Genomic DNA, 22,928 nt, shown 5'->3' with positions numbered 1-22,928 from the left:
AAACCACAGAGCTCTATTTCCTAAACCCATACAAAATGCTGTACATTTGACTTAACATTTAGCTATGGCTTTCTGATTCATAAAACCATAAATCAAATTATTTGCTTTTTTTCTCCCTCTAATAGCTCCACAATGGTGAAATTTTGCCACCAATCATGGAGCACTGAATAGCTTTTCAACTAGCATTTCTTTATTTTATTTCATAGAGCTTCAGGTTAAAAAATGACCCACATTTCTATGGCAATCTCTCTCCTGTATACATAGCAGCAAAGAAATAAAAACCATGAGTACTTATTATTTGTTAAGTGTTTGACTAAATGAAGTTATAAAAAAATAATGAAAATCTCTGCAACTCACCATAAAAATTTCATTTCCAGAAAGAGTTAGTAAAGATGTCAAAGCAAAAAAAAATCATTCCTATGGTACATACTATTAGACCATACATAAACGAAACTGCGCATACATCAAGACTTAAATAACTATATAAATGCATCCTAAATTTCCTGAGACAGATGGTGGATCATATATAGACAAGACATGCATTCCAAAAAGATTTTTCTTTTAAGAAGAATAAGAAAGGGAAAATGAAAGAATAGTGAGGAAATGTTTAATATACTATTAAACTAAAATAAACCTCACAAGATTATGCTGCATTATTAGACAATGCAAAGCAAATGAAAGCAAGGGATGACACAGTCATTTTGGGCTTGATTCAGGAAATTGCTTAAACACATGTTAGTTCAGGAAAGAATGTTAAGTACAGGCTTAAATTTAAGCATGATGAGATTTTCACCTTTACTCTGGACCCTGCATTCTGGAATCAGAAGCTGGAGTTGTGGGAGGTGATACTAAAAGTCCTCTGTACAGCAAGGGCAGGTGAAGAGGTCTCCTGCCAGATGAATCAAGCTTGGTGGCCCTCCAAGGTGTGGTGTAGGTCATCTGAATGAGGGTAAATCTACGAGCTCTCAGGTCACTGGGATTTCTGTATGGATCCCACTTTATAAAGAAGACTAGGAAGGTTGCCTAATCTGCATTGGCCAAAAGCTCTTGCAGGCTCCTGAAATCAGAAGATATTTTAATGTGATCTTTATGTCCCTTCTTCTAGTTCTTCTGTGATTCTCCCCTCAGAAATGCATCAGATTCTCACTTAAATACCACTGGCTTAAATAGGAGGTGGGCACATGCCTAAGGTCTGCGAATAAGGATACTTCTGTACCTTGGGGTGATCAGTAAAGATAATGTTTTCACTGCAGTCAGCAAGCAGAAGGAAATAGTAAATATAGACTTAAAACTGTCAAAAAGGAGAAAATCTTGATGGGTTTCTTCATTAACTCACTACCACAAAGTAACAATGAAAGCACTCTTCACATTTCTCAGGCACTGCAGATAAAAGGAATTACATCAAGTAAAGTTATATATCCTAGATGATGAATACTTCTTGCCAGGAGTGTTCAAGCAGCTTATAGTATGGTCTTTCTCTCTTTAAAAATACTTAGTTAAAAATTTACTTCTTGATGTCCTTTGTCTGTCATGGCTGTCCACACCGTTACCAAGCTAATAAGTATATTCAGATTATGGGATCAAAAGTCAGGCAAGGTTGCCATGGGTTGTACTAAGATAATAATTTTGCTATTCCTATGTGGTTTATACTGTATCTACTACAAAAAGCAATTCATTCAAGCTTATATTTAGGGTGAGAGAGTGATAATAGAGTGGTTGTGTGATGGCTGCTTGGACAGAGTAATCTTAACTTCAGGAATTTCCTCACTTCTTGGAGTTTCTGCTTGAGACTTCAACAACAGAACAGCTTGTTTATCATATCTGTTGAGCAGCAAGGCACTCTTCTGTATTTTATGCTACAGTTTTTGCATAAAATTTTCTAGTGAATGTTTTTCCTATTTTGTAGGTAGCTTTAAGAGGTTACAAGAAAACAAAAACCAAACAAAAAAACAGAAGATAATCCTATTCTACAAAATACAAGTGAATAAAGAACAAAGCCTCCTTGATCTACCCTAAACCCCCCCTCCACTCACCACTATGGACTAGTTCAGCTGTTTCTGAATTTCATTTTCTGAACCACTCTGCTTATATATCTATTACTTTTCTCTGGAGTTGCCAGCAGCCTAGGGAAATTTAAACCCCTCAAAATATCAACCCAAGTTAAGACTAGATGCTCTTTGCAAATGTTATTAACATACAAACTGGTTGCATAATAGTACATCTTTGCATCATTATGGAAAAGAATATTCTAGTTTCCTCTTTCTCTCCTTCAGTTATGTTTCACATTAATTACAACACAAAAGCAAGAGTTCAGAATTCAATTGCAGAGCTGATGGCAGGGCTTCATATTTACCATATTTTTAGTGGAAACATTTTCCTGAATAATAACAGCTGGATTTGGCCTGTTTTTAAGACCAGCATTCCAGGTCTAATCCCAGACTCGCCACAATACGCTGTCTTCGATTGCATGGGGTAAAACACTTCCCTTGAACACGTAAGATGGTTTTCCAAACTGCAGAATTTTTACTGTCTGATTTTTCCTTCTCCATACATTTTCTTCTCAATGTTGCAAAACTTTTAAGTTTGTCCACCTAATGATATAAAATGACACAGCTAATGATACTGTTCCCAAAAATATAATATCCTTTTTTAAAACAGATATTTTTATAGAATTAAGTGCATGTCATTTTTGAATACGATGGTTTATTTACAAAAACGTAAATGATCTTTTCACTAAACAGCAAACAAAATGATGTTATCTCTGAAAAATATGATAATGCTTTTTTAAGGGTGTGCAGATGGTGCAGTTAGAACATCTGCAGAACGGGGGATCTGAAGAGCTCTTTGAAAGGATGAGTTACTACCTCCAACCTATTTTATTTTTTTTATATTCTTTTACAATGTTCTTCACCGAGAATCATTCTCTACTCTGAAGAGCTCAATATTTGGCCTCTTTTCAGAGCTTCTACTACACTCAGGAGAAAATCTTGATAATAAAATCTATTAAACATCTTAATCAGTCCACAGTCCATTTTTCAATATGTCATCAGCTTACGTTTTTTATTTGCATCAAACAATGTTTACTTATACAAAGAGAAACCACCTTTATAAACAAGATAGTCACGTAACGGAGGAGTGTTAGAGAAGGTCAGCAAGGATGGTCAGAGATATTGTACAGTATCAGGATGAAGAATAACTAAGTAATCTTGCCCTTTTCAGTCCAGAAAGAAAATAACCAGGGAATATGTTAGAGGTCTAAAAAGACAATGCTTTTCAGGTAGAGGTCAGTGTGGATTGACAGCTCACTGCCTTTTCCAGAAGTAAGGTGACAAATGAAGCTAGCAGGAAGTGGCTTCAAGGTGGACAAAAGATGGGGTTGCGCTGTGGATCTGCTATAGGATGTTTTATGTGACAAAAGCTTACACAGATAAAAGGGGATGCTGAACAATGCCATGGGAAAGAAATCTATTCAAGATTGCTAACTGCTTAGAAACTGCACCTGGTTTAGAAAACCTGAAAATGTCTGGAATCTTTAGGAATAGGTGTGGAAAACATCCTAAAGACTTCTCTTGGTTTTGTTATCTGCCCTAGACATCCTTTTTTTGCCCATACTTTTTTTTACCCTGTTTTGGGTACAGAGGTAGATGAATCCTTGGTTTGACCTTATTGGGCTACTCTTCTGTTCACATTTTTTGGTCCCCTTAATGGCAGAAATGTTATGTGTGCAAATATGCAGGTAAAACTTTAATGAAAATCGTGAAGCAATTATCTTCCCCTCCAATGACCTTTCTTACCATTACACATCCTTCCATATGTCAAGAAGAAACTGGATTACAGTGATCACTGTGCTGTGCTTGAAGATCATTGAAGAGCACTTTACAAAAACTGGTCTCTGCCTAGTTTCACCTAGTCTAGGTTAACATCTTCACAAAATTAAGACGTGTTAAATATATAATTTTCAACATCTTCACAAAAATCTGGCCTTGTTTCTCTAGTTCAGAAGTGCTCGTACCATTACACTACCTGGGTAATGTCATCCACCTTAAAATACAAATATTTTTACCCATTCCACTTATGGACCAATAATTCAAGACAGTGAATGAACTGTAAAAGGTATTTCTTAAAACCAGTATTTCAAACATATTTTAATCTTTATATCATATTTCTACGTAATCAATACTTTTTTTCCTAATGTTCATTATGCAAGTGGCTCTGCCACTTTTTGTCTTACGGCTTTTGCAGATGGTAAGAACACTGTAGCTGCAGAGACTCTGATTCCTTGAAAGGCAACTCTGGACCTTGAGGGAGGGGGATATTTATTCCAGGTTATGCAGTGATCTTTTGTTGGTCAGCTTCTCTTGGTTGCTTTGCCCAGATTTTGATTTCCAAAGAGATTTTACAACACCCCTGAAGTGGAAAAAAGAATTAAACAAAACCATACCTTTAAGCAGGCTTACATAAATTGCTCTGAATCATTCCCTTCCCAACCACAGTCGCTGTAACTGCTTTGCAAAGTACTTTTTTCTAGTCTCCAGAAGCTTGCTCCTGTTTTCTCTACTGGCAACACAAATATTAAACTACCGAGAAACTTAAAACAGTTCATCCAGGTCATGCTTGTCAGCAGTAATACCATATTTTGACCAAATAAAGCATAAATCACATTGTATGCTGTCCACCTACCAGTGAAGAATCATAAGCATCATGGCAGAGAAGACACCAACAGCCACAATGATTCCAATTACAAGGCAAAAGATCAGAATGGCATCTGTCTTTTTCCTTGAGTACCCTGTTTGTATTCTCTTTGGTTCTTCTGCTTGTATTTCTGAAGAAGAAAAATACCTGGTCATTATTATGTTCAAATTTTCAAATGAATCAGGCATTTTATCTGATGGACGGGACTGAAAAACAGCAGGTCTTGAGGCTTGACTATTTACTGACATCTTTCATGACCTTTGTGCCTTTACTGTATCAGCAAAATTTGAAAGAGTAAGATTTTATACCTTCTTTGTAAAGGCATATCTAAACAACAAAGATGCAAAGAAATGGAGATCAAGGCATGTGGAGCGTGATACCTGTCACTTAACAGCTGTGAAACACAAAGAACTGCAATACCTAAAGACAAGTAAAAAATGGTGGGAAAAGTGTTTATTTGGTACATGTTACAAATGACAATATAACAATATTTTTGCTTTGAGAAATACTTTAAATCTTTCAAGACATGCCCACGAAAGATGCTTGAATGATAAAGACAGAAGAATTACCACAAGCTGTCTGCCATTCGAGGCAGGGTGACTTCTTTGTTCTGTGCCTGGTACCAGGTGCTCGGCCACGCAGGGCTCAGGCACCAAGGTAGCACTGTGCTACAGAAGAATTCTGACAATAGCAATTGCTGCAATAATAATGATAATAATGAAACCAAAAGAGACTATGCTAACAAAAGACCAGATTCAAGGACTTAAGTGCTGCTTTTCATTTCCCTGTCCCTGCTTGGGTCTGCAAAGCCTTTATTTAAAGCAAATAACCACTGAGTACGGAAAGGGCTTTTCTGCATGGCCCAGAAACACACAGTGAGGAGCAGCTGCATGAAGCTGAGAAAAATGTAGCAAGGGTATCTAGTAAAAATGCATGTTGTAATACTGCAGCCTGTTCAACCATGTACCTAAGGAAACTGAGGGCCCTGAAAATACTCAGGCAGTTTCTCTAAGACCAGACATACCACTTAGGAGACGACTCTAAACAACCTAACAAGAGTGGAAACTGATGAAGATGGTCAACCAAACTTCCTTCGTTTGTTGTTTTAAACTGGGTAAAAAACACCTGGAAATCAAGTGCAACCACCTTGTGCTGAAATTTAATTGACCTTATTTGTTCAGCCATATTCAATCAAATCAATGAACAATCAGACACCTACCCAGATCCCTCCAGCTTTGACAATTTTACACAAGCCAACATTAATTTTTCTTTCATTTTCCCTCATATAACGTCTACAACTATAAGGTGCTATCTAATTGCTGACTGGTATGCAAAATTCATGTTCACACTGGTAGGAATTCTGTGTAGCAGAATGACTGCAGGAAAACCATTTCTATTTCTGTTTCATTTCTACTTCTATATAAAGTCCTGTGCCACTGTCATCACTGTAGTATCTAAGCAACTCTCCCATTGCATCATTTGAGTTTCATTCTCCCGCATCACTGAATTTTCATTCTGATATTCTTAATCCACAGCTCATCTACAGGATTCTGCTGATCTTTTGCAAGATACAGGAGAGATAAGAATGGTCAACTGGCTGAGAATGTCATAGATAGCAGGTCTGAATACAGGGGTTTTCATATAGTGTAGAAATACCTGCTTTCAGACTAACTCACTTCACTGACTGGACTGTGTCTTTTTAGAATTACATGCAGTTGCAAGGGATGAAGGTTAATGCAAATTATCTTTGATTTTGCAATTTCATTAATGTAATATATTTTCCCCTTGGCAAGATGTGAATTTGGAACTCTAAGAATACCTCTGTTCACAGGCTGCAGCAGAAGCCTGCTGAAGAGAAAATCAAGTTTTATGTTATCCACGGCTAATCTACTCAAATTCTCTTTTTAGTCATTCTTCCAATAGCAAGAACCAAAGCTGCCTAAGAGACAACCTGCTAATACAGAGGGGATGCCTTCCAAGTAAACACATGTGTTTAAAATGCAAGCAGCTTCCCAATACGCTGGTTCACAATGAGCAAAGGCTGATTCACATCAGGTGCGCTTTTAAGCCCCCAACTGCACTCCTAAAATCCAGGCAATGCTCCAATTAGTCAGCGAGGCTTTTGCCACAGCCAGAATGTGCCTTAAAAACATGTTCAGCTTCCAGCTAAGGTTACAAAGATGTTTTACACCACTTTTTTTTTTTTCTTGAAAATCTACTTAGCTTAATGAAATTAGGAAGAACAATTCTTCTTTGAAAGATGGGAAGCTTAGTTCAATGACTTTCAGCTTGAAGCCTACAGCCCACTGTGGGTCTGTGGACTACTTCACTATAAAGAATGATGAAAAAAAAGCACCATCATATATATATTCCATGATTACATTGTAAAAAAATCCCTAGTACGTGTGCACTCCCTGGCAGTGTTCAAGGCCAGGTTGGATGGGGCTTTGAGCAACTAGGGGGAGGTGTCCCTGCCCATGGCAGGGGGGGTGGAACTAGATGATTTTCAGGTCCCTTCCAACACAAACCATTCTATGATTCTGTGAGTCTATGTACATCAAGAGAACTGGAATACCTACTTTTTCAGCACCATTTCTGTCCAAGGGAAACCCACTACTTCTGCCAGAAGCACTGTTCCTCTTCATCCTCCTCTTCCCCTGGGTTTTTCATGGAGCTGGATTTCCTCCTATATCATTTGACTGTCCATCTACAAGCAGACTCTCAACTAATTTTTTATACAGCTCAGCAGCCAACAGGAGTTCTTTCCACCCATTTTCAGATCCAGAAAGTATGTATCAGTTTGGCAGAAAGGAGTAAGATTTTGCCTCTGCAGACTCTAGTTTTTGGGTTGTTGTTGTTTTTTTGTTTTTTTTTTTCTTAATATAATGGTGATGAGTAGCTTTTTTGGTTTCCTTCTAGGTTATCTATGAGACTTTTTCTATGTAATAAAAATGGATGGATATATGCTAATGTGAGAGCAGAACTGCATACATACAGAGGAAATCTAGGCTTTTTATCTTGAGTACTGGGAGTCCCCATTTCATTTCTGTGCAAATGCACAGACAACCTGGCCATGCTGATTACTGTACTGCTGGTACAGTAACCAGTTACAGAAATGTGACTTTTCTGTCAAAAGGAAGATCTGGTTCTGAAGTCATCAGCAGGAAATGAAGAAAGATGGGGGCTAGAACGGCCTCTGAGACACAGAAATGCTATTGCCTCCATCTTCTCCACAGAAGCGTCACTAGTACACACCCCCAACTGTCTCACTCATGAGAAGTGTGGAGCTTGGAGCACAGCTGGGATCTCAACAGGTTCACACCCTTCACATAGCATCTTAATGAGGATCCTTCTCTGCTCTTGCATTCCTCCCTTGCAGAGCCCTCCCTCCTCACAGGACTATTATTAGTAAATATGAATAAATGGCCTTCCAGCTCCAGAGTCTTCACAAAACACTGAAAACCACAACAGGCATGAGTGTGAAACGACACCCCTCCGTGTTTCATGGTAGTAAGAAGGACATACAGACATGTCAGTTATTAAAAGCTGGGATTTTCCTTGCAGGGATCCCAATAATTTTTGATGGAAATAAAATACTTTTTTTCCCCCCTGCAATGTTTCTCTTGCTATAAAAGACAAAGAGAACCCATAAGCCTGAACAGTTCTGAAACAAAAGGAAGACCCAAATTGCTAAAGACCACTTACACAAAAGGTCATTTATGACTGTTTACAAGAAGGTCACCAAGAAGCATAGTTATCACTCGGTAAAGGAGGCATGAAGTTCTCCATGCATAATTTAAAATTAACTCATGCAAAATTTTGCCACATGGCAAATACACACAAATTCCTGTGAGGTTTTAGCTGCCCTTTTGCAACATTCATTCCCTTCCTCCCACCTCACACGCCTCAAAATCTGAAGTGGAAAGTGTCATGCTATGTATTTTCAAGTGGTGGTTTTGCAGCTTGCAGATATTGCTGCTGAATCTGACCACTGCTGTTCACGCCGGCAAAACATCAGAGCACTGGAAAGAGGAGGAGGGATGAGACAAAAGCAAATGCCATTTGCCCCTTATCAGCTGCACTGATAATTTTTAGCTTTGCTGGCAACTTCAAAGATTCCTTGCTAGGAAAGTGCAAAGAAAAAAAGGCCAGCCACAGAGCAAACATGTCCACTTTCCCTGGCCCATCCTGTAGCTCTGGCATGAAGAAATGTATCACTGTGGAGTAGTGAAAGGAGTGATTTAGATGGTAAGAAAGACAAAATATACAAACTTAAGTTTATCAGCTTGAGTGAGACAAAGAGATGAACAGAATCACTTCAGCTGTATTAAAAACAAACAAACAAAAAAATAATTTAGGAGGTAACAGAGAGGACTTGCTCTTTCCTGACTAAAACTGATTTGTCCGTTCAGCTGATTCAGATACACCTCCCAAAACCTATACCTGTTGTACCAAGTGCCAGTGCCCACTGTGAAAAGCAGCTGGGTTGCCCTGTGCCAGACATGTACGGTTCCAGCTGGCTCCAACCCAGCCATCGGTGAGCCCACCACACACCCATCCTATCTGCGCTGACTAGAAATCTATCCCTGGCTTTGGATGTTGGAAAAAACCCAGTTCAGTCTTGCAGATTACCCAAAAAAGGAGATTTTAGTCCTATGTCTGATACTGATTTTGTGATTCTGCTCTTGTTTACCTTTCAGCTTGGAGACCAGATAGATAGATGGCAGATGTTGTTCACTCAACAAAAATTCTTAGATTTTCTGGAGTAGGTCGAAAAAACATTTTTCTTGACAGGGTTTATAAACTTGTCTCAAATTTCCCAACCCCTATTTCAAAAAGTCTTTTAATGAGGAACTAGAAAAGGCAGCATTGTACCATGGGCAGAAACATTACCCCTTTTCAGGGTCTGAACAATACAGCATGCCATGCTTGCAGAGAACAGAGCAACTCTGCAAAATACCAGGCACCAGCTAAGAAAGTCCACACCCAAACACAAGCTGTTAGAATGTTCTTTCTTATTTCTTTCTGATCCTGATGGAAAAGTAAATGAAGTCTTCTGATCTGGCTAGGCTCTGACCATCCACAGCGAGCAAAACTCGATCTGTATGATGAAAGTCCTCGCACATTTTCAACCAAAATTTCAACTGATAACCTCTTCTATGTACCTAATTAAGAGATAATAATTTCTGAAGTCCAAAGAATGTCACACCTGGGGAAGAAAAGCCCAGAAACTCATTTGGGCATTTACAGACACCTCTGTACAAAGCCATAGGACACTGATCTAGCAGAAAGCAGCAGGAACGGTTCCTTTCATACTCAAAAAACCTTAAAGCTTGTTTTCCTCAGATTTCTGTATAGTTGTAAATGTTTTTTGAATCAACAAATCTCAACCCTTGTAAGAAGTTCTCAGTGGTTATGTCTGTTGGGCGGGTTTCATCTGACCACTTTTCACCAAGACCATGCAGTCACAACTTAAACACAAGTGTGTGAGCCCTCCCATTGATGACTCACTGGGCTCAAATCAATGGGACCATTTGCATGCTTAAACCTAAAACAGACTATATGCTCTGCTAATTCAGGTCTCAAAAAGGAAGTTTTCTCTGTGCAAAAAAGGAATGTACAGACTGATTAGTGGGAGAAGGAAAAAGAAAAAAAAAGCTTGGGTGTTTTGTGACTGGCAGATGGATTTGGAAAATGAATGAACAAATTCCAATTACTGTACAATGGCAGAAATTACTTCAACAGAGATACAGGAACTAGCTTATCTTACTAAAGAGAGAGGAAAAAAAAAAAGCAGGATTCCCAGCCAGACAGTTTTACCTTCATAAACAACATGAAGGGGAGAAACACAGGGAGGGGTATCCCCAAGGATTTTTTTCTTGCTAGTCTGCCATAATTTTGCATAAGACCTGAATTTACATTATTTCAGGAAAAAATACCAAACCAACAGCACTTTTGATGAGCAGAGCACTTTCACATTTTCTCTGATTAGGTAAGATGGAGTTTCCATGTGACTATTCTCATGACTTGAGAAAATCAGCACACTGATACCTTTCCTGATGAAGTCAGCAAAAATACCATTAGCAGAGGACGTGAGAAAGATAGTACTGGCGAACTGTCTTATGATGTGTTCTTTTTAATGTTAAACTTTGCTGAATCCATTGTGTATAAGCAAAATCCAGACAGTCACTAAAAGATGAACCCAAAAGGTTGTTTTCCTGCTTCAGTATTGAAGTGGAAAGGAGACTTAACTGCAGAACCTGTGCTGATGGTGCTATGTGGCTTAGTGATGCAAAAAACGAGTCTACCTTGACCAACCTGGGTGCAGTAAAAAATAAACAGGTAATAGGAAACCCTCCTTATTTTAGCATGAATTTTTAGAAAGGATGAAGGAAATAGTCTTACCACAAGGAACCTCTTCATTACCATTCTGTCATTTCCTTTTATATGTCCCTTTTATTGGCCTGCATTTCATGACAGTCATTACCACAGCACACAGGCTCCTGCCCATATACTACTGGTGACATGGAACCTTACAAAGATTGAGCACTACATGAAAAACACAAGGCCATCTCACTAGAAGGCAGTAAGCATCTCTATGAGCTTACCAGTTTTTGCGTGGACTGTGTATTTTACAGAAGCAATGGCACTTCCTTTTTTTCTTCGAGTTTCACATTGGTAAGTAACCGACTGGTTACCTCTGCAGACTTCCATAGTAGATCTATCATTGGGAAGAGTGTGTGCTGTCTGGCAATATATAAAAGAAAAACAAACAAACAAATTAAAAAAAAGTATGTATTTTTTCATATAGATCTGCAAAGATGAATTGCACAGAAAAGTGCATCTTCTACTCCAATGGCTTTCAACCTGTAAGGACCTCTTGGCTGTAGGAAAATTTCTGCCATTTCTGCAGCATCTCCTACTTGAACAACTGGGAAGGGTAACATGGTTGTGACTTGATGACATGTATGCAGTCACCAGCCACTATGCCTCGTCTTTCTGAAATAACAGTAAATATTACTCTCTAAAATTATTGTTTCCCTCACATAAACAGGAAACTGAAGCTGCATAAAGGAGCAAAACCATGCAAGTCCTTGTATTACAAACCCACTAGTGAGAAATCAGGGCTATTTTGCATTATGACAGCGAAAGAAATAATCTGCCTAGAAGTCTGTAGAATTCAAAAGGACCATGTAGTATGTACGTGTGGTATGCATTTTTTCTGCACAAAGTAGGGTTCAATTACTCACCTGGTTTTGAATTAACTTCTTCCAAATGTATTTAAATCGATTTTCAGGAGGTATATAAATACAAGGCATCTTCACGCATTCAGGGTCCTTAGAAATTGGGATTCCCCCTGTTGGAGGAATTTTTAATAGGTATGTCATCAACTCTATAAAACACTTCAGTATAGATCATAAAATCTGTAACTCTTCAAACCAAAAAATATTACTTGGAAATTATCCCTTCCCTTAAAATTACTGAAAATACTTTTTACTTTTTCTAATGTCTGGAACAAATCACAGCAGACAAACAGTATTTTAAAGGGACTTGAAATCAAGCGCACATCAGTATGGAAACAAGATCTGAAATGTTAGTGGATTGCTTAACAGGGTAATTGGAGAGTGGAATGCAATCACTTCATTCCACTTCCACTGCACTAACAGAGAATAAGGATGTTTCCTTTGAATCAACTTATTTGCTCTAGATTACTGTATCACAGCGTTGCACTTACATCCACAGTCTACTGGCCCCTCACATTCCTCCACACCGATAATACATTTTGTTTCAGCTGCAGGGCATCCGCTGGTTAACAGAACTTCTCGAATGCCAATTCCTTTGAGGGAAAAAAAAAAATAATCTTTCACCCTCATTTCTTTATTTCCTTCATACTCTGTTTTTGCTTTCTCTTTCTTTATCCTGGATGGTAATATGATGTATCTACCAGATACCAGGCAAAACAGATCTCAGAGTGCCTGCTAAAGCTATCCTGTATTGGTATCTAAGATTTCAAGACAACATCTACTTCTGTCAGGCTCTGCACCCTAGGGAGCTGAGACAGATTCTTAGAATCATCATGTGTCAGAGCAAGAACTGAACTTTTTTCTACACGAAAGGAGTTTGAAAAGAAACTGATATATGTTCTGCAAAACAGTTAATTCACTTTAAATATCATTCAGGCCCCTGGCCTTTAAATGCTCAAATCAGATAGCACAGAGAATACTGTACAGACTGCCAACTCAGTCTCCAGTCTTGTGACTGTCTGAACATCTTCAGCTCCCATCAGGGTCAACAGAAACTGAAGGTACAAAAAACCTCCTGGCAGTGAGACTGGGGAAAGTTACCTAACAGTGACCACCAGTGAGTGACACAGGAACATACAACCAACAGCCTCCAAAAGTAAGCCTCCCAGGGAAGCTGGTGGTCAGTAACATAGGGCTTCTCATGAGAAATGGTTGAAATCAAGTGTTGACCACCAGGACTCCACCTGCAATGTGGGGAGTCCTAGTGAAGACAAAGAACAGGAGGCAACCTGTCACAAACGTGTAAAGTTAAGGGAATTCCTACACAATGTTCAAGGAAGCAAAAAAAAATGTTCATTATCCCTATCAGGATTTCAATGGGAACATCCCCATTTTGACAATTACAACAAATTCAAAACAAGTGCTATAATTGTTTTTGCCAAACAGTGTGTACACAGTTCATTGGAATGACATAGCTTGTGGAGGAGGCAGGAATAATATGTTTAGGCCCAGTAAACACTGAAGGTTTTGCCATTTTTCCAGAACCAATTTGTTTACTAATAGGCATGGAAAAAGGAGAGTTAAACTCTTCGCAGTGGAAAAATAAATAGGAAATTGGTTAGAACATTGCATTTCTGATGCCTCTGCCTTCCTTAAATGTGTATAATATAAACCAATGGATTTCAGAATGTTTCAGAGATGTCATGTAATTCGTGAAAGAGAACGTGAAGTGACAGAGGGAGACACCACCACTTACTGAACATGACACAGAATCGTTCTCCTCTCCAGAGAATGTCTCATCTCGTGGATGCAGAGACAGAAGGTGTAAATAGCAGTGAACTGACACTTTTATTAAAGGCATTCCTCTTTCTTCAGTGCCATGTAGTTTTTTTAGCTAACAAAAAAGACAGGAAACCTATGAAAAGCCAAAAGGCTGGCTTGATAAAATCTGGCTGCTGGGCTAACATCATTCATCAGGAAAAATCTCAGCATGCTTTATCTATGAGAACATTATAATGTGGGAAATAAGTTATACTCAAAGGGTTGATGAAAAAAGCTTTTAATTAGATCTGCAAGTTCACTCGGTACCCCTCTGCCTCTTCCTTTTGTACAGCTTTTTCTTTCATTCACATGTTTCCTTTCCCTACCTCTTTTTTAGTAGCTGCCAATACTGATGAAATTAGTCTACTGAGATGCTCTAACAAATGAAGTCTTAACTTCAACAAGTCATACAAGTTAACCTAACAGGAAACTGGCCACAATGCAGCTAAATAAATTACCTAAATTTAAATTAATAGACTGGGGAAGAGGTGGCAAAGAGGGATGACCCACAAAGCACTGAATACTTAGCAATACAAAAATACCAGTTATGAGGGAAAATAAGAGGTGAGTGGCCAAAACAATTAGATTACAGAGACTAAGGCAAAACTGAGGCAAGTATGACAAGACATCATTAACATATGCTTTAATGATGTTTCAATGCCTCCATAAACCTGGACTATGACTAGAGGAGCAATGGATCTGAGCCACAGGATTACTGGGAAAAAATTAATGAAATTGAGTCAGTTCAGAAAGCAAGAAATATAGACGGCTACATAGATGAATCTAAGGAATAAGAAGGACCAAAGGTGGCAAAAAGCTTATAGCTTTACTGGAAGAACCAAGAAGCTTCCTTTCAGTCTTTCACCAGACAAACACAGAATCACAGAATCACAGAATGGTTAGGGTTGGAAGATCAACTAGTCCAACTCCCTTGCCATGGGCCGCTGCTGCTTGTCCTGTCACTATATGCCCTTGTAAAAAAGTCCCTCTCCCGATTTCTTGGAGGCCCCCTTTAGGTACTGGAAAGCTGCTCTAAGGCCTCACTGGCATCTTCTCCAAGCTGAAGAAGCCCAACTCTCTCAGCCCATCTTCATAGGACACGCGCTTCAGCCCTCTGAGCATCTTCAAGTCCCTCTTCCAGACACACTCAAGCAGATCCACATCGCTCTTGTGTTGGGGGCCCGGGAGCTGAACACATTACTCCAGGTGGGGTCTCACGAGAGCAAAGGGGCAGGATTACCTACCTTGACCTGCTGGTCATGTTCCTTTAGATGCAGGCCAGGGTATGGTTGGTTTCTGGGCTGCAAGTGCATATTGCCAGGTCATGTTGAGCTTCTTGTCATCCAGCACCCCCAAGTCCTTCTCCTCAGGGCTGCTCTCAATCCATTTTCCACCCAGCCTGTACTGTTGTTTGCAACTGCCCTGACCCATATGCTGCACCTTGCACTTGCCCTTTTTGAACTTTGTGAGGTTCTCATAAGCCCCACTTCTCAAGCCTGAAAAGATCCCTCTGGATGACATCCCTTCCCTCCAGTGTGTCAACTGCACCACATAGCTTGAGTGTCATCAACAAACTTGTAGGGGGTGAACTCAATCCCACTATGCATATTGCCAATGTTAAACAGCACCAATACCAACCCTGAGAAATGACACTTGTCACTGGTATCCACTTGGACACCAAGTTGTTGAACACAACTCTGAGTGTGACCATCCCGACAATTCCTTATCTACTGGGTGTTCCCTCCATCATATGCATGTGTCTCCAGTTTAGAGACAAGGATGCTGTGTGGGACAGTGTCATATGCTTTGCACAAGTCCAGGTAGATGATGTTAGTCACTCTTCCCTTATCCACCAGCACTGTAACACCATCTCAGAAGGCCATCAAATCTGTCAGGCATAGTTTCCAGAAGGATCTGATGCACGATCTTGCTGATCACAGAGGTGATACTGACTGGCCTATCTTCCTTTTTTCCCTTTTTAAACATGGGGATTATGTTCCCCCTTTTCCAGTCAGCAGGAATTTCCCAAGACTGCCATGACTTCTCAAATATTATTTACAGTGGTTTGCCCACTTCATCTGCCAGTTTCCTCAGGACCCACAGATGCATCTCATCAGGTCGCATGGAGTTGTGCACCTTCATATTCCTTAGGTGTTCCCAAACCTGATCTTCTACAATGGGCAGTTCTTCTTCCAGTTCCTGCCTTTGCCTTCTGAGACATGGGTGGTGTGGCTGGAACTATTGGTGAAGATGAGGCAAAAAAGTCACTGCGTATCTCAATGTTCTCCATATCCTGGGTAATGAGGTCTCCTGTTTCCTTCCAGAGAAGACACGCATTTTCCCTAGTCTTCCTTTTATCATCGATGTACATAGAGAAGCTTTTCCCATTGCCTTCAATGTCTCTGGCCAGATTTAATTATATCAGGGCTTTAGTTTTCCTAACCTTATCCCTAGATGCTCGGACAACTTCTCTGTATTCCTCCCAGGCTACCTGTCCTTGCTTCCACCGACTATAGGCTTCCTTTTTGTGTCTAAGTTTGTCCAGCAGTTCCTTTTTCACCCATGCAGGCCTTCTGACATCCTTGCCTGATGTCCTCTTTGTCAGGATGCATCACTCCTGATCTTGGAGAAGGCAATCCTTCATTTTTATTTTTATTTTTTTAATGTAATATTTATTATATTAACCAGCTTTCTTTTACCCCTCTTCTGTCCAGAGCTTGATCCCATTGCACTCTACTCAGCAGATCCCTCAAAAGGACAAAGTCTGTTTTCCTGAATTCCAGGGTAAACATGCCATGCATTGAACAGCCCAGACTGGAATGAATGCTACAAACGTGATCTGAACTTCAGATACTAGATGATGCCAGATATGAGATGATGCCTTTTCTGTTAAAGCCTCCCTTTTCTCATTCTTCAGTAAGACTATAGGAGTTAAACATTTTGTGTTGAGTCTGGCTGGGACAGAACTAATTTTCCCTGTAGCCCTCGTAGTACTGTGCTTTGTATTTGTATCTGTAATAGTGTGGATAACACACTGATGTTTTGGCTACTGCTAATCCGTGCTCTCACAGCATCAAGGATCAAAGCTTTCTTCATACACACCCTCCAAAGACCAGTAGGCTGTGAGTGGGCTAGAGGCTGGAAGGAGACACAGCTGGGACAGCTGCTCCAAACTAACCAAAGGGATATTTTGTACCATATTGCATCTTGCTCAGCAACAAACCTATTGGGGAGTTGGGGGGGAGGGGGAGGGGGAGGGGCGGGGAGGGAGAGCGCTTTTGTTAAGGCATTTTTCTTCTGAAGCAACTGTTACAGATACTGGGGCCCTACTTCACTTTCCAGAAAGTGGCTGGACATCACCTAATGATGCAAAGTAGAGAGAATAATTTTGTTTCCTTTGCTTCTGTGCACAGCCTTTGCTTTTCTTTATTAAATTGCCTTTATCTCAACACATGGCTTTTTCATCTTCCCTGTCCCACTAAGGAGGGAACTGATAAAATGGCTGGTGGCATCCAGACAAGGCTGACCCACCACAATATTAATTCTGATGGACTCAAGATAAAACTGAGACAAAATTTAGTGAAAATCCCTGGAAATACGCAACATTTGAGACATCTACTAGAGGGATGGGCCATAAGGAACAATTTCTTGGTATCCAAAATGTGTGCATCAGAGCAAGTGAGGTTAAGTGTATTGGTATACATATACAACATCAGTATATGGAACATACAAGCAGATTTGAAATTATGAACTGAAGAAAGAGAAATATTAAAACACAAAGAAGAAAAAAAAATCTCATAAACCCATAACATCCTAAGATGTAAAATAGGAGGGAATCAAGGAAGTTCTATCACTGGAAATATGAAAAAGTGACTTGAAAAAATAAAAAGGCATAGTCTAGAAAACATCAGATTGATGGAGAAGTTTTTACTCTCGTCTTTCTTTTTTCTGTGGTCTTATGAGAAGCTGAATTTGTTCATGAAAAAAAAATAATGATAGCATTTCTGATTCAAGACTGCTTCCTAAGTGATATAATTACCACCTCACAGCAGTTTCTATCATCGCCCCAAACAGAGAGATGCCTTCTTAAGGCTCATCTCATTTTTCCTTTCTCCCTTCCTACTCCAGAATGACACCTCTCCTCTCCACTGCACAATTTATAAATTGTATAAATGCAGAATACAGAACAGGCTACTGCAGGCAAGCAATTTTTTGGCAATATTGTATGTGGGAAGACATCTGTGAGAAGCATCAGAAGATCTTTCATCTTCTGAACATCTCACAGATGTTCACAAATAGCGAAAATTGTTACTTTGGGGAAGGCAGCTCATGTGCCAATAAACGTTGAGAACTGGTTTAAAATAGGAGCTTGCAGGCTGTGAAATTAATAAAACAACAGATCTGACCTAAACTCCTAATGACAATCAGCCTGATTGTTTTTGTTAATTATAGTTATTGGCAATTGAAATCAATGAGAGGTGAATGAGGGCAAGCAAATTACAACTGCTAAATTGCTACAGTTATCACTTCCCCTCCCCCCCCAAAAAAAAAAATGACGATATGTTTTATTCATCTGCTTTCCTACTTACCACACGTAACTGTGCATTCTCCATATTCTATTTTCGTGGACTCGGTGTCATGCAGACCTGAACGCAAAGTCTGAAGTTATATCTTTAATACAATGACAGGGTGGGAATACCCACCTAACTGCAACCTCGCTCCTTTATATCTTTACTACTTTTTAGTTGAAATGTCAAATCTGCCAACATTTTTGCTTTCATTAACTAGACCAGAAAAACAAGACCTTTATGGGAAAAATCGTAAAATCCAGTGTGAATAATAGCATTCATGTTTAAACCTTAAGACAATTCTTTAGAAAGTGTAGTTTTCTTCTAAACCAGCCCATGATGTTAAATTAGCCTACTGAATGCTCTGGGAAGGGCAGTGTCTAGATTCTATGCAAATTATAGTTCTTCCCTGAAAGGAGTTAAGTAAAATTTTCATTAAACAATATTCAGTTAACTCATTTCCTTGTTTGTTCTTTCTGGCTAATGTATGCCTTCCCACATAATTTTCTCCCCATCACACTTCAAGGTCAGGTTTAGACAGCCAGCACCAAGATGAGTCAACCAGGTACAGTATTTTAATGAAGTACTGGGGTTTTAATCACTGATTGTGTTCCTTCCATTTTTAATGGTACTTTGAGGTTACAGAACGGGTTTCACAGAATGTACAAAAGCAAAAGGTTCTCATCTCCATCTGGGATTCAAATCTGAATTATATGTTTTATTCCTAATAGCAGACAAGTTGAATGTTTGTTTATAAGAATACTGAGATACAATAACTGTTCCATAGAGAAACTAATTTAGTGAAGCTCCTTTGGAAATTATCCACTAAATAAGCAAGAGGTCTTTTCAATTTTTCCAAATACAAAGTCACTATGACTGTTTTTATGAGTCTACACTGCCAATCCTGCCTACTCAGATAAATTTTTCCTGATAACAAGTACTTACCAATGTAAAGTTTGCTTTCACGGTCTCTCAGTTTTTTATGTTCCAGATTTATGTTTACAAAATGTTATTTCTGTGCAGCAATGAAAGTTTATATGCAAGTTTATGTATCACTTCTTGCTACTAAATCTCTTGAGTAACATTTTTCACACACTATCCAAAACTTTAAATTTCTCAGGTTGAAAGAAATGGATTAATTTTTCTTGCAGTCAGTGATATACAAACATAAAACCTTTATTCCTTTATTGCAAAGGATTTACACTACAGCAGCATGCTGCATTCTCCAAAATGATACACCGATACTGAACTCTTTTTCCCAACATTATAAATGAACCATCAAAATCTCATTCTTCTATTATCTCTAACTGTCTCTACGGTTTTGACATTTACTTCAGCATATAAGCTGTGCCCGTCAGAACAGTCTTCTAGCATATGCACAGCAATCTTTAAACAGTAACTATCCAGTTGAATGATAAGGAATCCAACCTTAGCCAAAACATAAGGAAAAAAAATGGTAAGATTAAAATCCTAAGAAAACAAAGACAATCTTTAAAACAGCTAGTGTATTCTCAAACTCTGCCTCTAATGAGCCATAACAAGCACCGACTTCTTTAGAGGCTGGTCCCCACCATGGACATCCTGTCATGTTTTCTTTAGCTTCTTTTAAATTAACGGGTCAGTCATTCACAGTCTTGTCTGCACAGAATAAAACTTAAATGTGCACAAATTAATGGGAGGGATGGCTAGGACAGCTTCGGGTGATGTAAATTCCCAAATCAGTAGACACCTGACAATTCATATCAGCTTACAGGAAGGCCTAAACCTCTACCCTGAAAGTAGGTATTACTGCAATTTTGAGATGACAAGCTGAGTGTAGCCATCACAGGGTGTCATCGTAACTGAAAGGAGAAGCTGCCACTTCCCATCCAGACATAAATTAAAAAAAAAAAAAAAAAAAAAAAGAAAGAAGAAAAAGCTTTAGAAACAAGAAGTGACACAGAACTGCAGATGTTACTAATGGAAGGTTGAGGGGCTTTGCTAACCAGTGAAAGCAAACTTCTCCTAATTATAGGTGAAATTATCAACCATGATACCCTGTCAGGATGCTTCTGGCTTCAGCAGCAGCACAAAGCACAACATGGCTTTTCTGTCAGAGATTCCTAATGATGAACCAACTACAGCTCTAAATAAAAAGATAGTGTATTTTCTGAGTAGTATTACTCCAAATAAACCTTTAAACACATCTAAACACTAAAAGCTGATTGGTTCTAAATTAACACATTAATCAGGAATCCTCAGTCCTGACTTATGATTTAATGAAATTAAAACTAACTTTAAACAAAGCAACAAGAAGAAACTTTAAGGGAAACAAGATCAGATTCATCGATCACCCCCTGCTTAACTTAACACTATAAAAACTACATGAACTTTCCATGCCAACTCGACAATACAAAGTTCTGTATTTCTTCCTTACTTGCATTTCCTCCATGCATTTCAAATGAACCAAAATGTTGAGAAACCTTCTGGTATGAAACTACAGGTCTTTCTACTTATATAAGATGGCTGGCTCCAGTTGCATCAGGTTCAGATAAAAATACAATGTCAGCCTTATGTAAAAAGAATTATGTATTTAAGCTTCCATTAACATTAATAGGAGTTATATATGTAAATCCCACACATGCTGAGATAAGAATGTGCTAAGGAACTGCATTTACATTCCTGTCAGGGGGCTGCAATTAGTACCAGTGCAGCAAAGGCAGCCTGTATTCCTCTCTACATTTGGAAGCCTACGTAGAACAGAAATCTTTGCCATTATACACCATTTTAATTACAAGCCACATCATAGCTCACATGCAGAATATTTTGATAAATACTTAAAAAGCCCAGACAAGTTCTACTAGAAGCGTCAACAGGGAGCACTCAGTGATGGCGGTGAACCCGCGGGGAACTCAGGCCCAAATTGGGCATCTCATTCTTGACAAGTGGTGCAGGTTTAGTATTTAAGGGATCCTGAAGGTCAGAGTGCACTGGGGAGCAGGAGCAGCACTGCTCCATCCCCTACATGACACCGCAAGGGGCAGCTAAGGGGACACAGCTTTCCCAGGACAGAAACTTTCCATGTGCAAATGGCTTTGCACTTGACAACACATCAGCTGTGAAGCTGTTTGGTTCGCTGCTTGACAACAGCACACAAAAGGGGGTTGCATGTATCCAACTCTCCGTAGCCCACACTTTGGCTGCGAGCAGATCGGGAGCTTTCCCCGTCTCCCCGGCTTTGAGAGGGTCCCTGCGATGCTGCATGGCTTAATAAAGCACTGAATACACTCCGACACCTTCCCACTGCCTGCAGATGACACTGAGGAGAGTGCATTACATCACGGCCGTGATTCAGCCTTGCTCAGTAAGCACGACTCCAGGCAGCCTCGCAAATACCTGCTCTTCCACATGACACCTGGTCTCCCTGCACCCCGGCCAGCACCCACTGCCTCCAGAGAGGGAAGCCGGGCGGGAAAGGGGAAACTCCACTCGGCGAGAGTGGGAATCACCAGATCTACGGGAGAAGACCTAGAGGCAGGCGGGCTGACGGGAGATGGGGTCCCGACACCTATCGGGAAAGCGCGGCCAGGACCGGAGGTATCGAGGCCGCGTCGTTCCTGGGCCCGCCAGGGCACCCACAGCGCCCGCGGCCGCCTCACCCCAGTTGGCGTCCCCGCTCGGGGCCTCCGTCGGCTTTGCGCTGGTACCGTTCCCGCTGCCCGACGCCAGCGAGGCCAGGAGCAGAAGCACGAGCAACGCCAGGAGCCCCGCCGCGCCGCCCGCCCGCAGCGCCATGCCGCCGCGCTCCCTGCCCGCCGCGCCGCCTGGCAGCCCCGGCCGCGTCACAGCGGGCCGAGCTCCGGGCCTGCCACCGGGCTGCCGTGCCCGTCCTGGGCTGGCTGGTCCGGGAGCCCCGAGGTCGTAGGTGGAAGCTGGCAAGCGGAGTGAGAGCACTTTGCAGACATTCATTTGCTGCCACTCGTGCGGGACAGCAAGACTTTCTAATAAAATGGATGGCAAACTTTGAGGTACCCAAAGGATCAGACTGCCTCTCAAAGACAGTGCTAAATAATAGTGTTTATGGTTGCAACTGAAGCATCTAGTTCTTCTCCAAAGTCCAAAAAAGGTGGCTCCCCCTTCTTAAAAGTACTATCCTAGGTTTTCCACAGGACCTTGCAACCCCCAGTTTGCCAAAGCCCTGTGCAGAGGGGGTCTCTGCAAGCCAAATAAATGCACATACATTCAGGAAACTACCAATCACGTGTATGATGGGTTCATTGGACAGCGGTTCTGGTTGTGAGTGGGATGCCAGGCCAGCAGGTTAAGAATAAAAGAGCCTGTTTGCAATAAGCATCCCCACTACCCAAAACCAGTGTTTGCAGGTGATACTCACACATTTTACAGAGAATCCACGTCATCGTCTTTGCTTTGATGGTCAGAAGGTGTCTGCAGATGTCCCAAGCTATCTGGGCGAGAACTTTCTCCTCAGTCAGTGTGACTTCCATCAGCAGTTGCACTTCTCCAGAATAAAGAAGCACAGCCAACAGGGGATTGCTTTGTGAGGGCAGAGCTGGACCTGAGCTCTGTGAAATTTGCTTTCATGGGAGTTGAAAATGAACAGAGT

General features: G+C 40.4%; 1 protein-coding gene across 2 annotated transcripts; it reads right to left on the bottom strand.

Moving 5' to 3' along the window:
* Positions 1-4,116: 4,116 nt before the first annotated feature.
* SPACA1 (sperm acrosome associated 1) lies at positions 4,117-22,495 on the bottom strand. Of its 2 annotated transcripts, XM_062608364.1 has the most exons (7): positions 21,964-22,493; positions 18,347-18,403; positions 12,428-12,529; positions 11,943-12,049; positions 11,301-11,439; positions 4,681-4,822; positions 4,117-4,407 (listed from the first exon to the last, which is right to left on the bottom strand). In XM_062608364.1, the coding sequence occupies exons 1-7, from the start codon at positions 22,271-22,273 to the stop codon at positions 4,317-4,319; spliced, it is 948 nt and encodes a 315-aa protein (XP_062464348.1). In that variant the 5' UTR covers positions 22,274-22,493; the 3' UTR covers positions 4,117-4,316. The 2 variants fall into 2 exon arrangements, with proteins under 2 accessions (XP_062464348.1, XP_062464350.1); XM_062608366.1 differs by lacking the exon at positions 18,347-18,403 and having other exon boundaries at positions 21,964-22,495.
* Between the last annotated feature and the right edge of the window lie 433 nt (positions 22,496-22,928).

This window comes from Pezoporus occidentalis, unplaced genomic scaffold (genome assembly GCF_034315485.1).
Source record: "Pezoporus occidentalis ecotype Australia unplaced genomic scaffold, CSIRO_AGI_Poc_V1 ctg13, whole genome shotgun sequence".
Taxonomy (NCBI): Eukaryota; Metazoa; Chordata; class Aves; order Psittaciformes; family Psittacidae; genus Pezoporus; species Pezoporus occidentalis.
Note: the sequence above shows the minus strand (reverse complement) of the source record. Positions and strands in the feature narration are given on the sequence as shown.

Coding starts and splice junctions, on each gene's coding strand:
- SPACA1 (XM_062608364.1), bottom strand. CDS start 22,273: ATGAATGTCTGCAAAGTGCTCTCACTCCGCTTGCCAGCTTCCACCTAC. Junction 12,530..18,346: donor AGAATGCACAGTTACGTGTG/GTAAGTAGGAAA, acceptor TTTCCCTCAAAG/GAATTGGCATTCGAGAAGTT. Junction 4,408..4,680: donor ATGCTTATGATTCTTCACTG/GTAGGTGGACAG, acceptor TTTCCACTTCAG/GGGTGTTGTAAAATCTCTTT.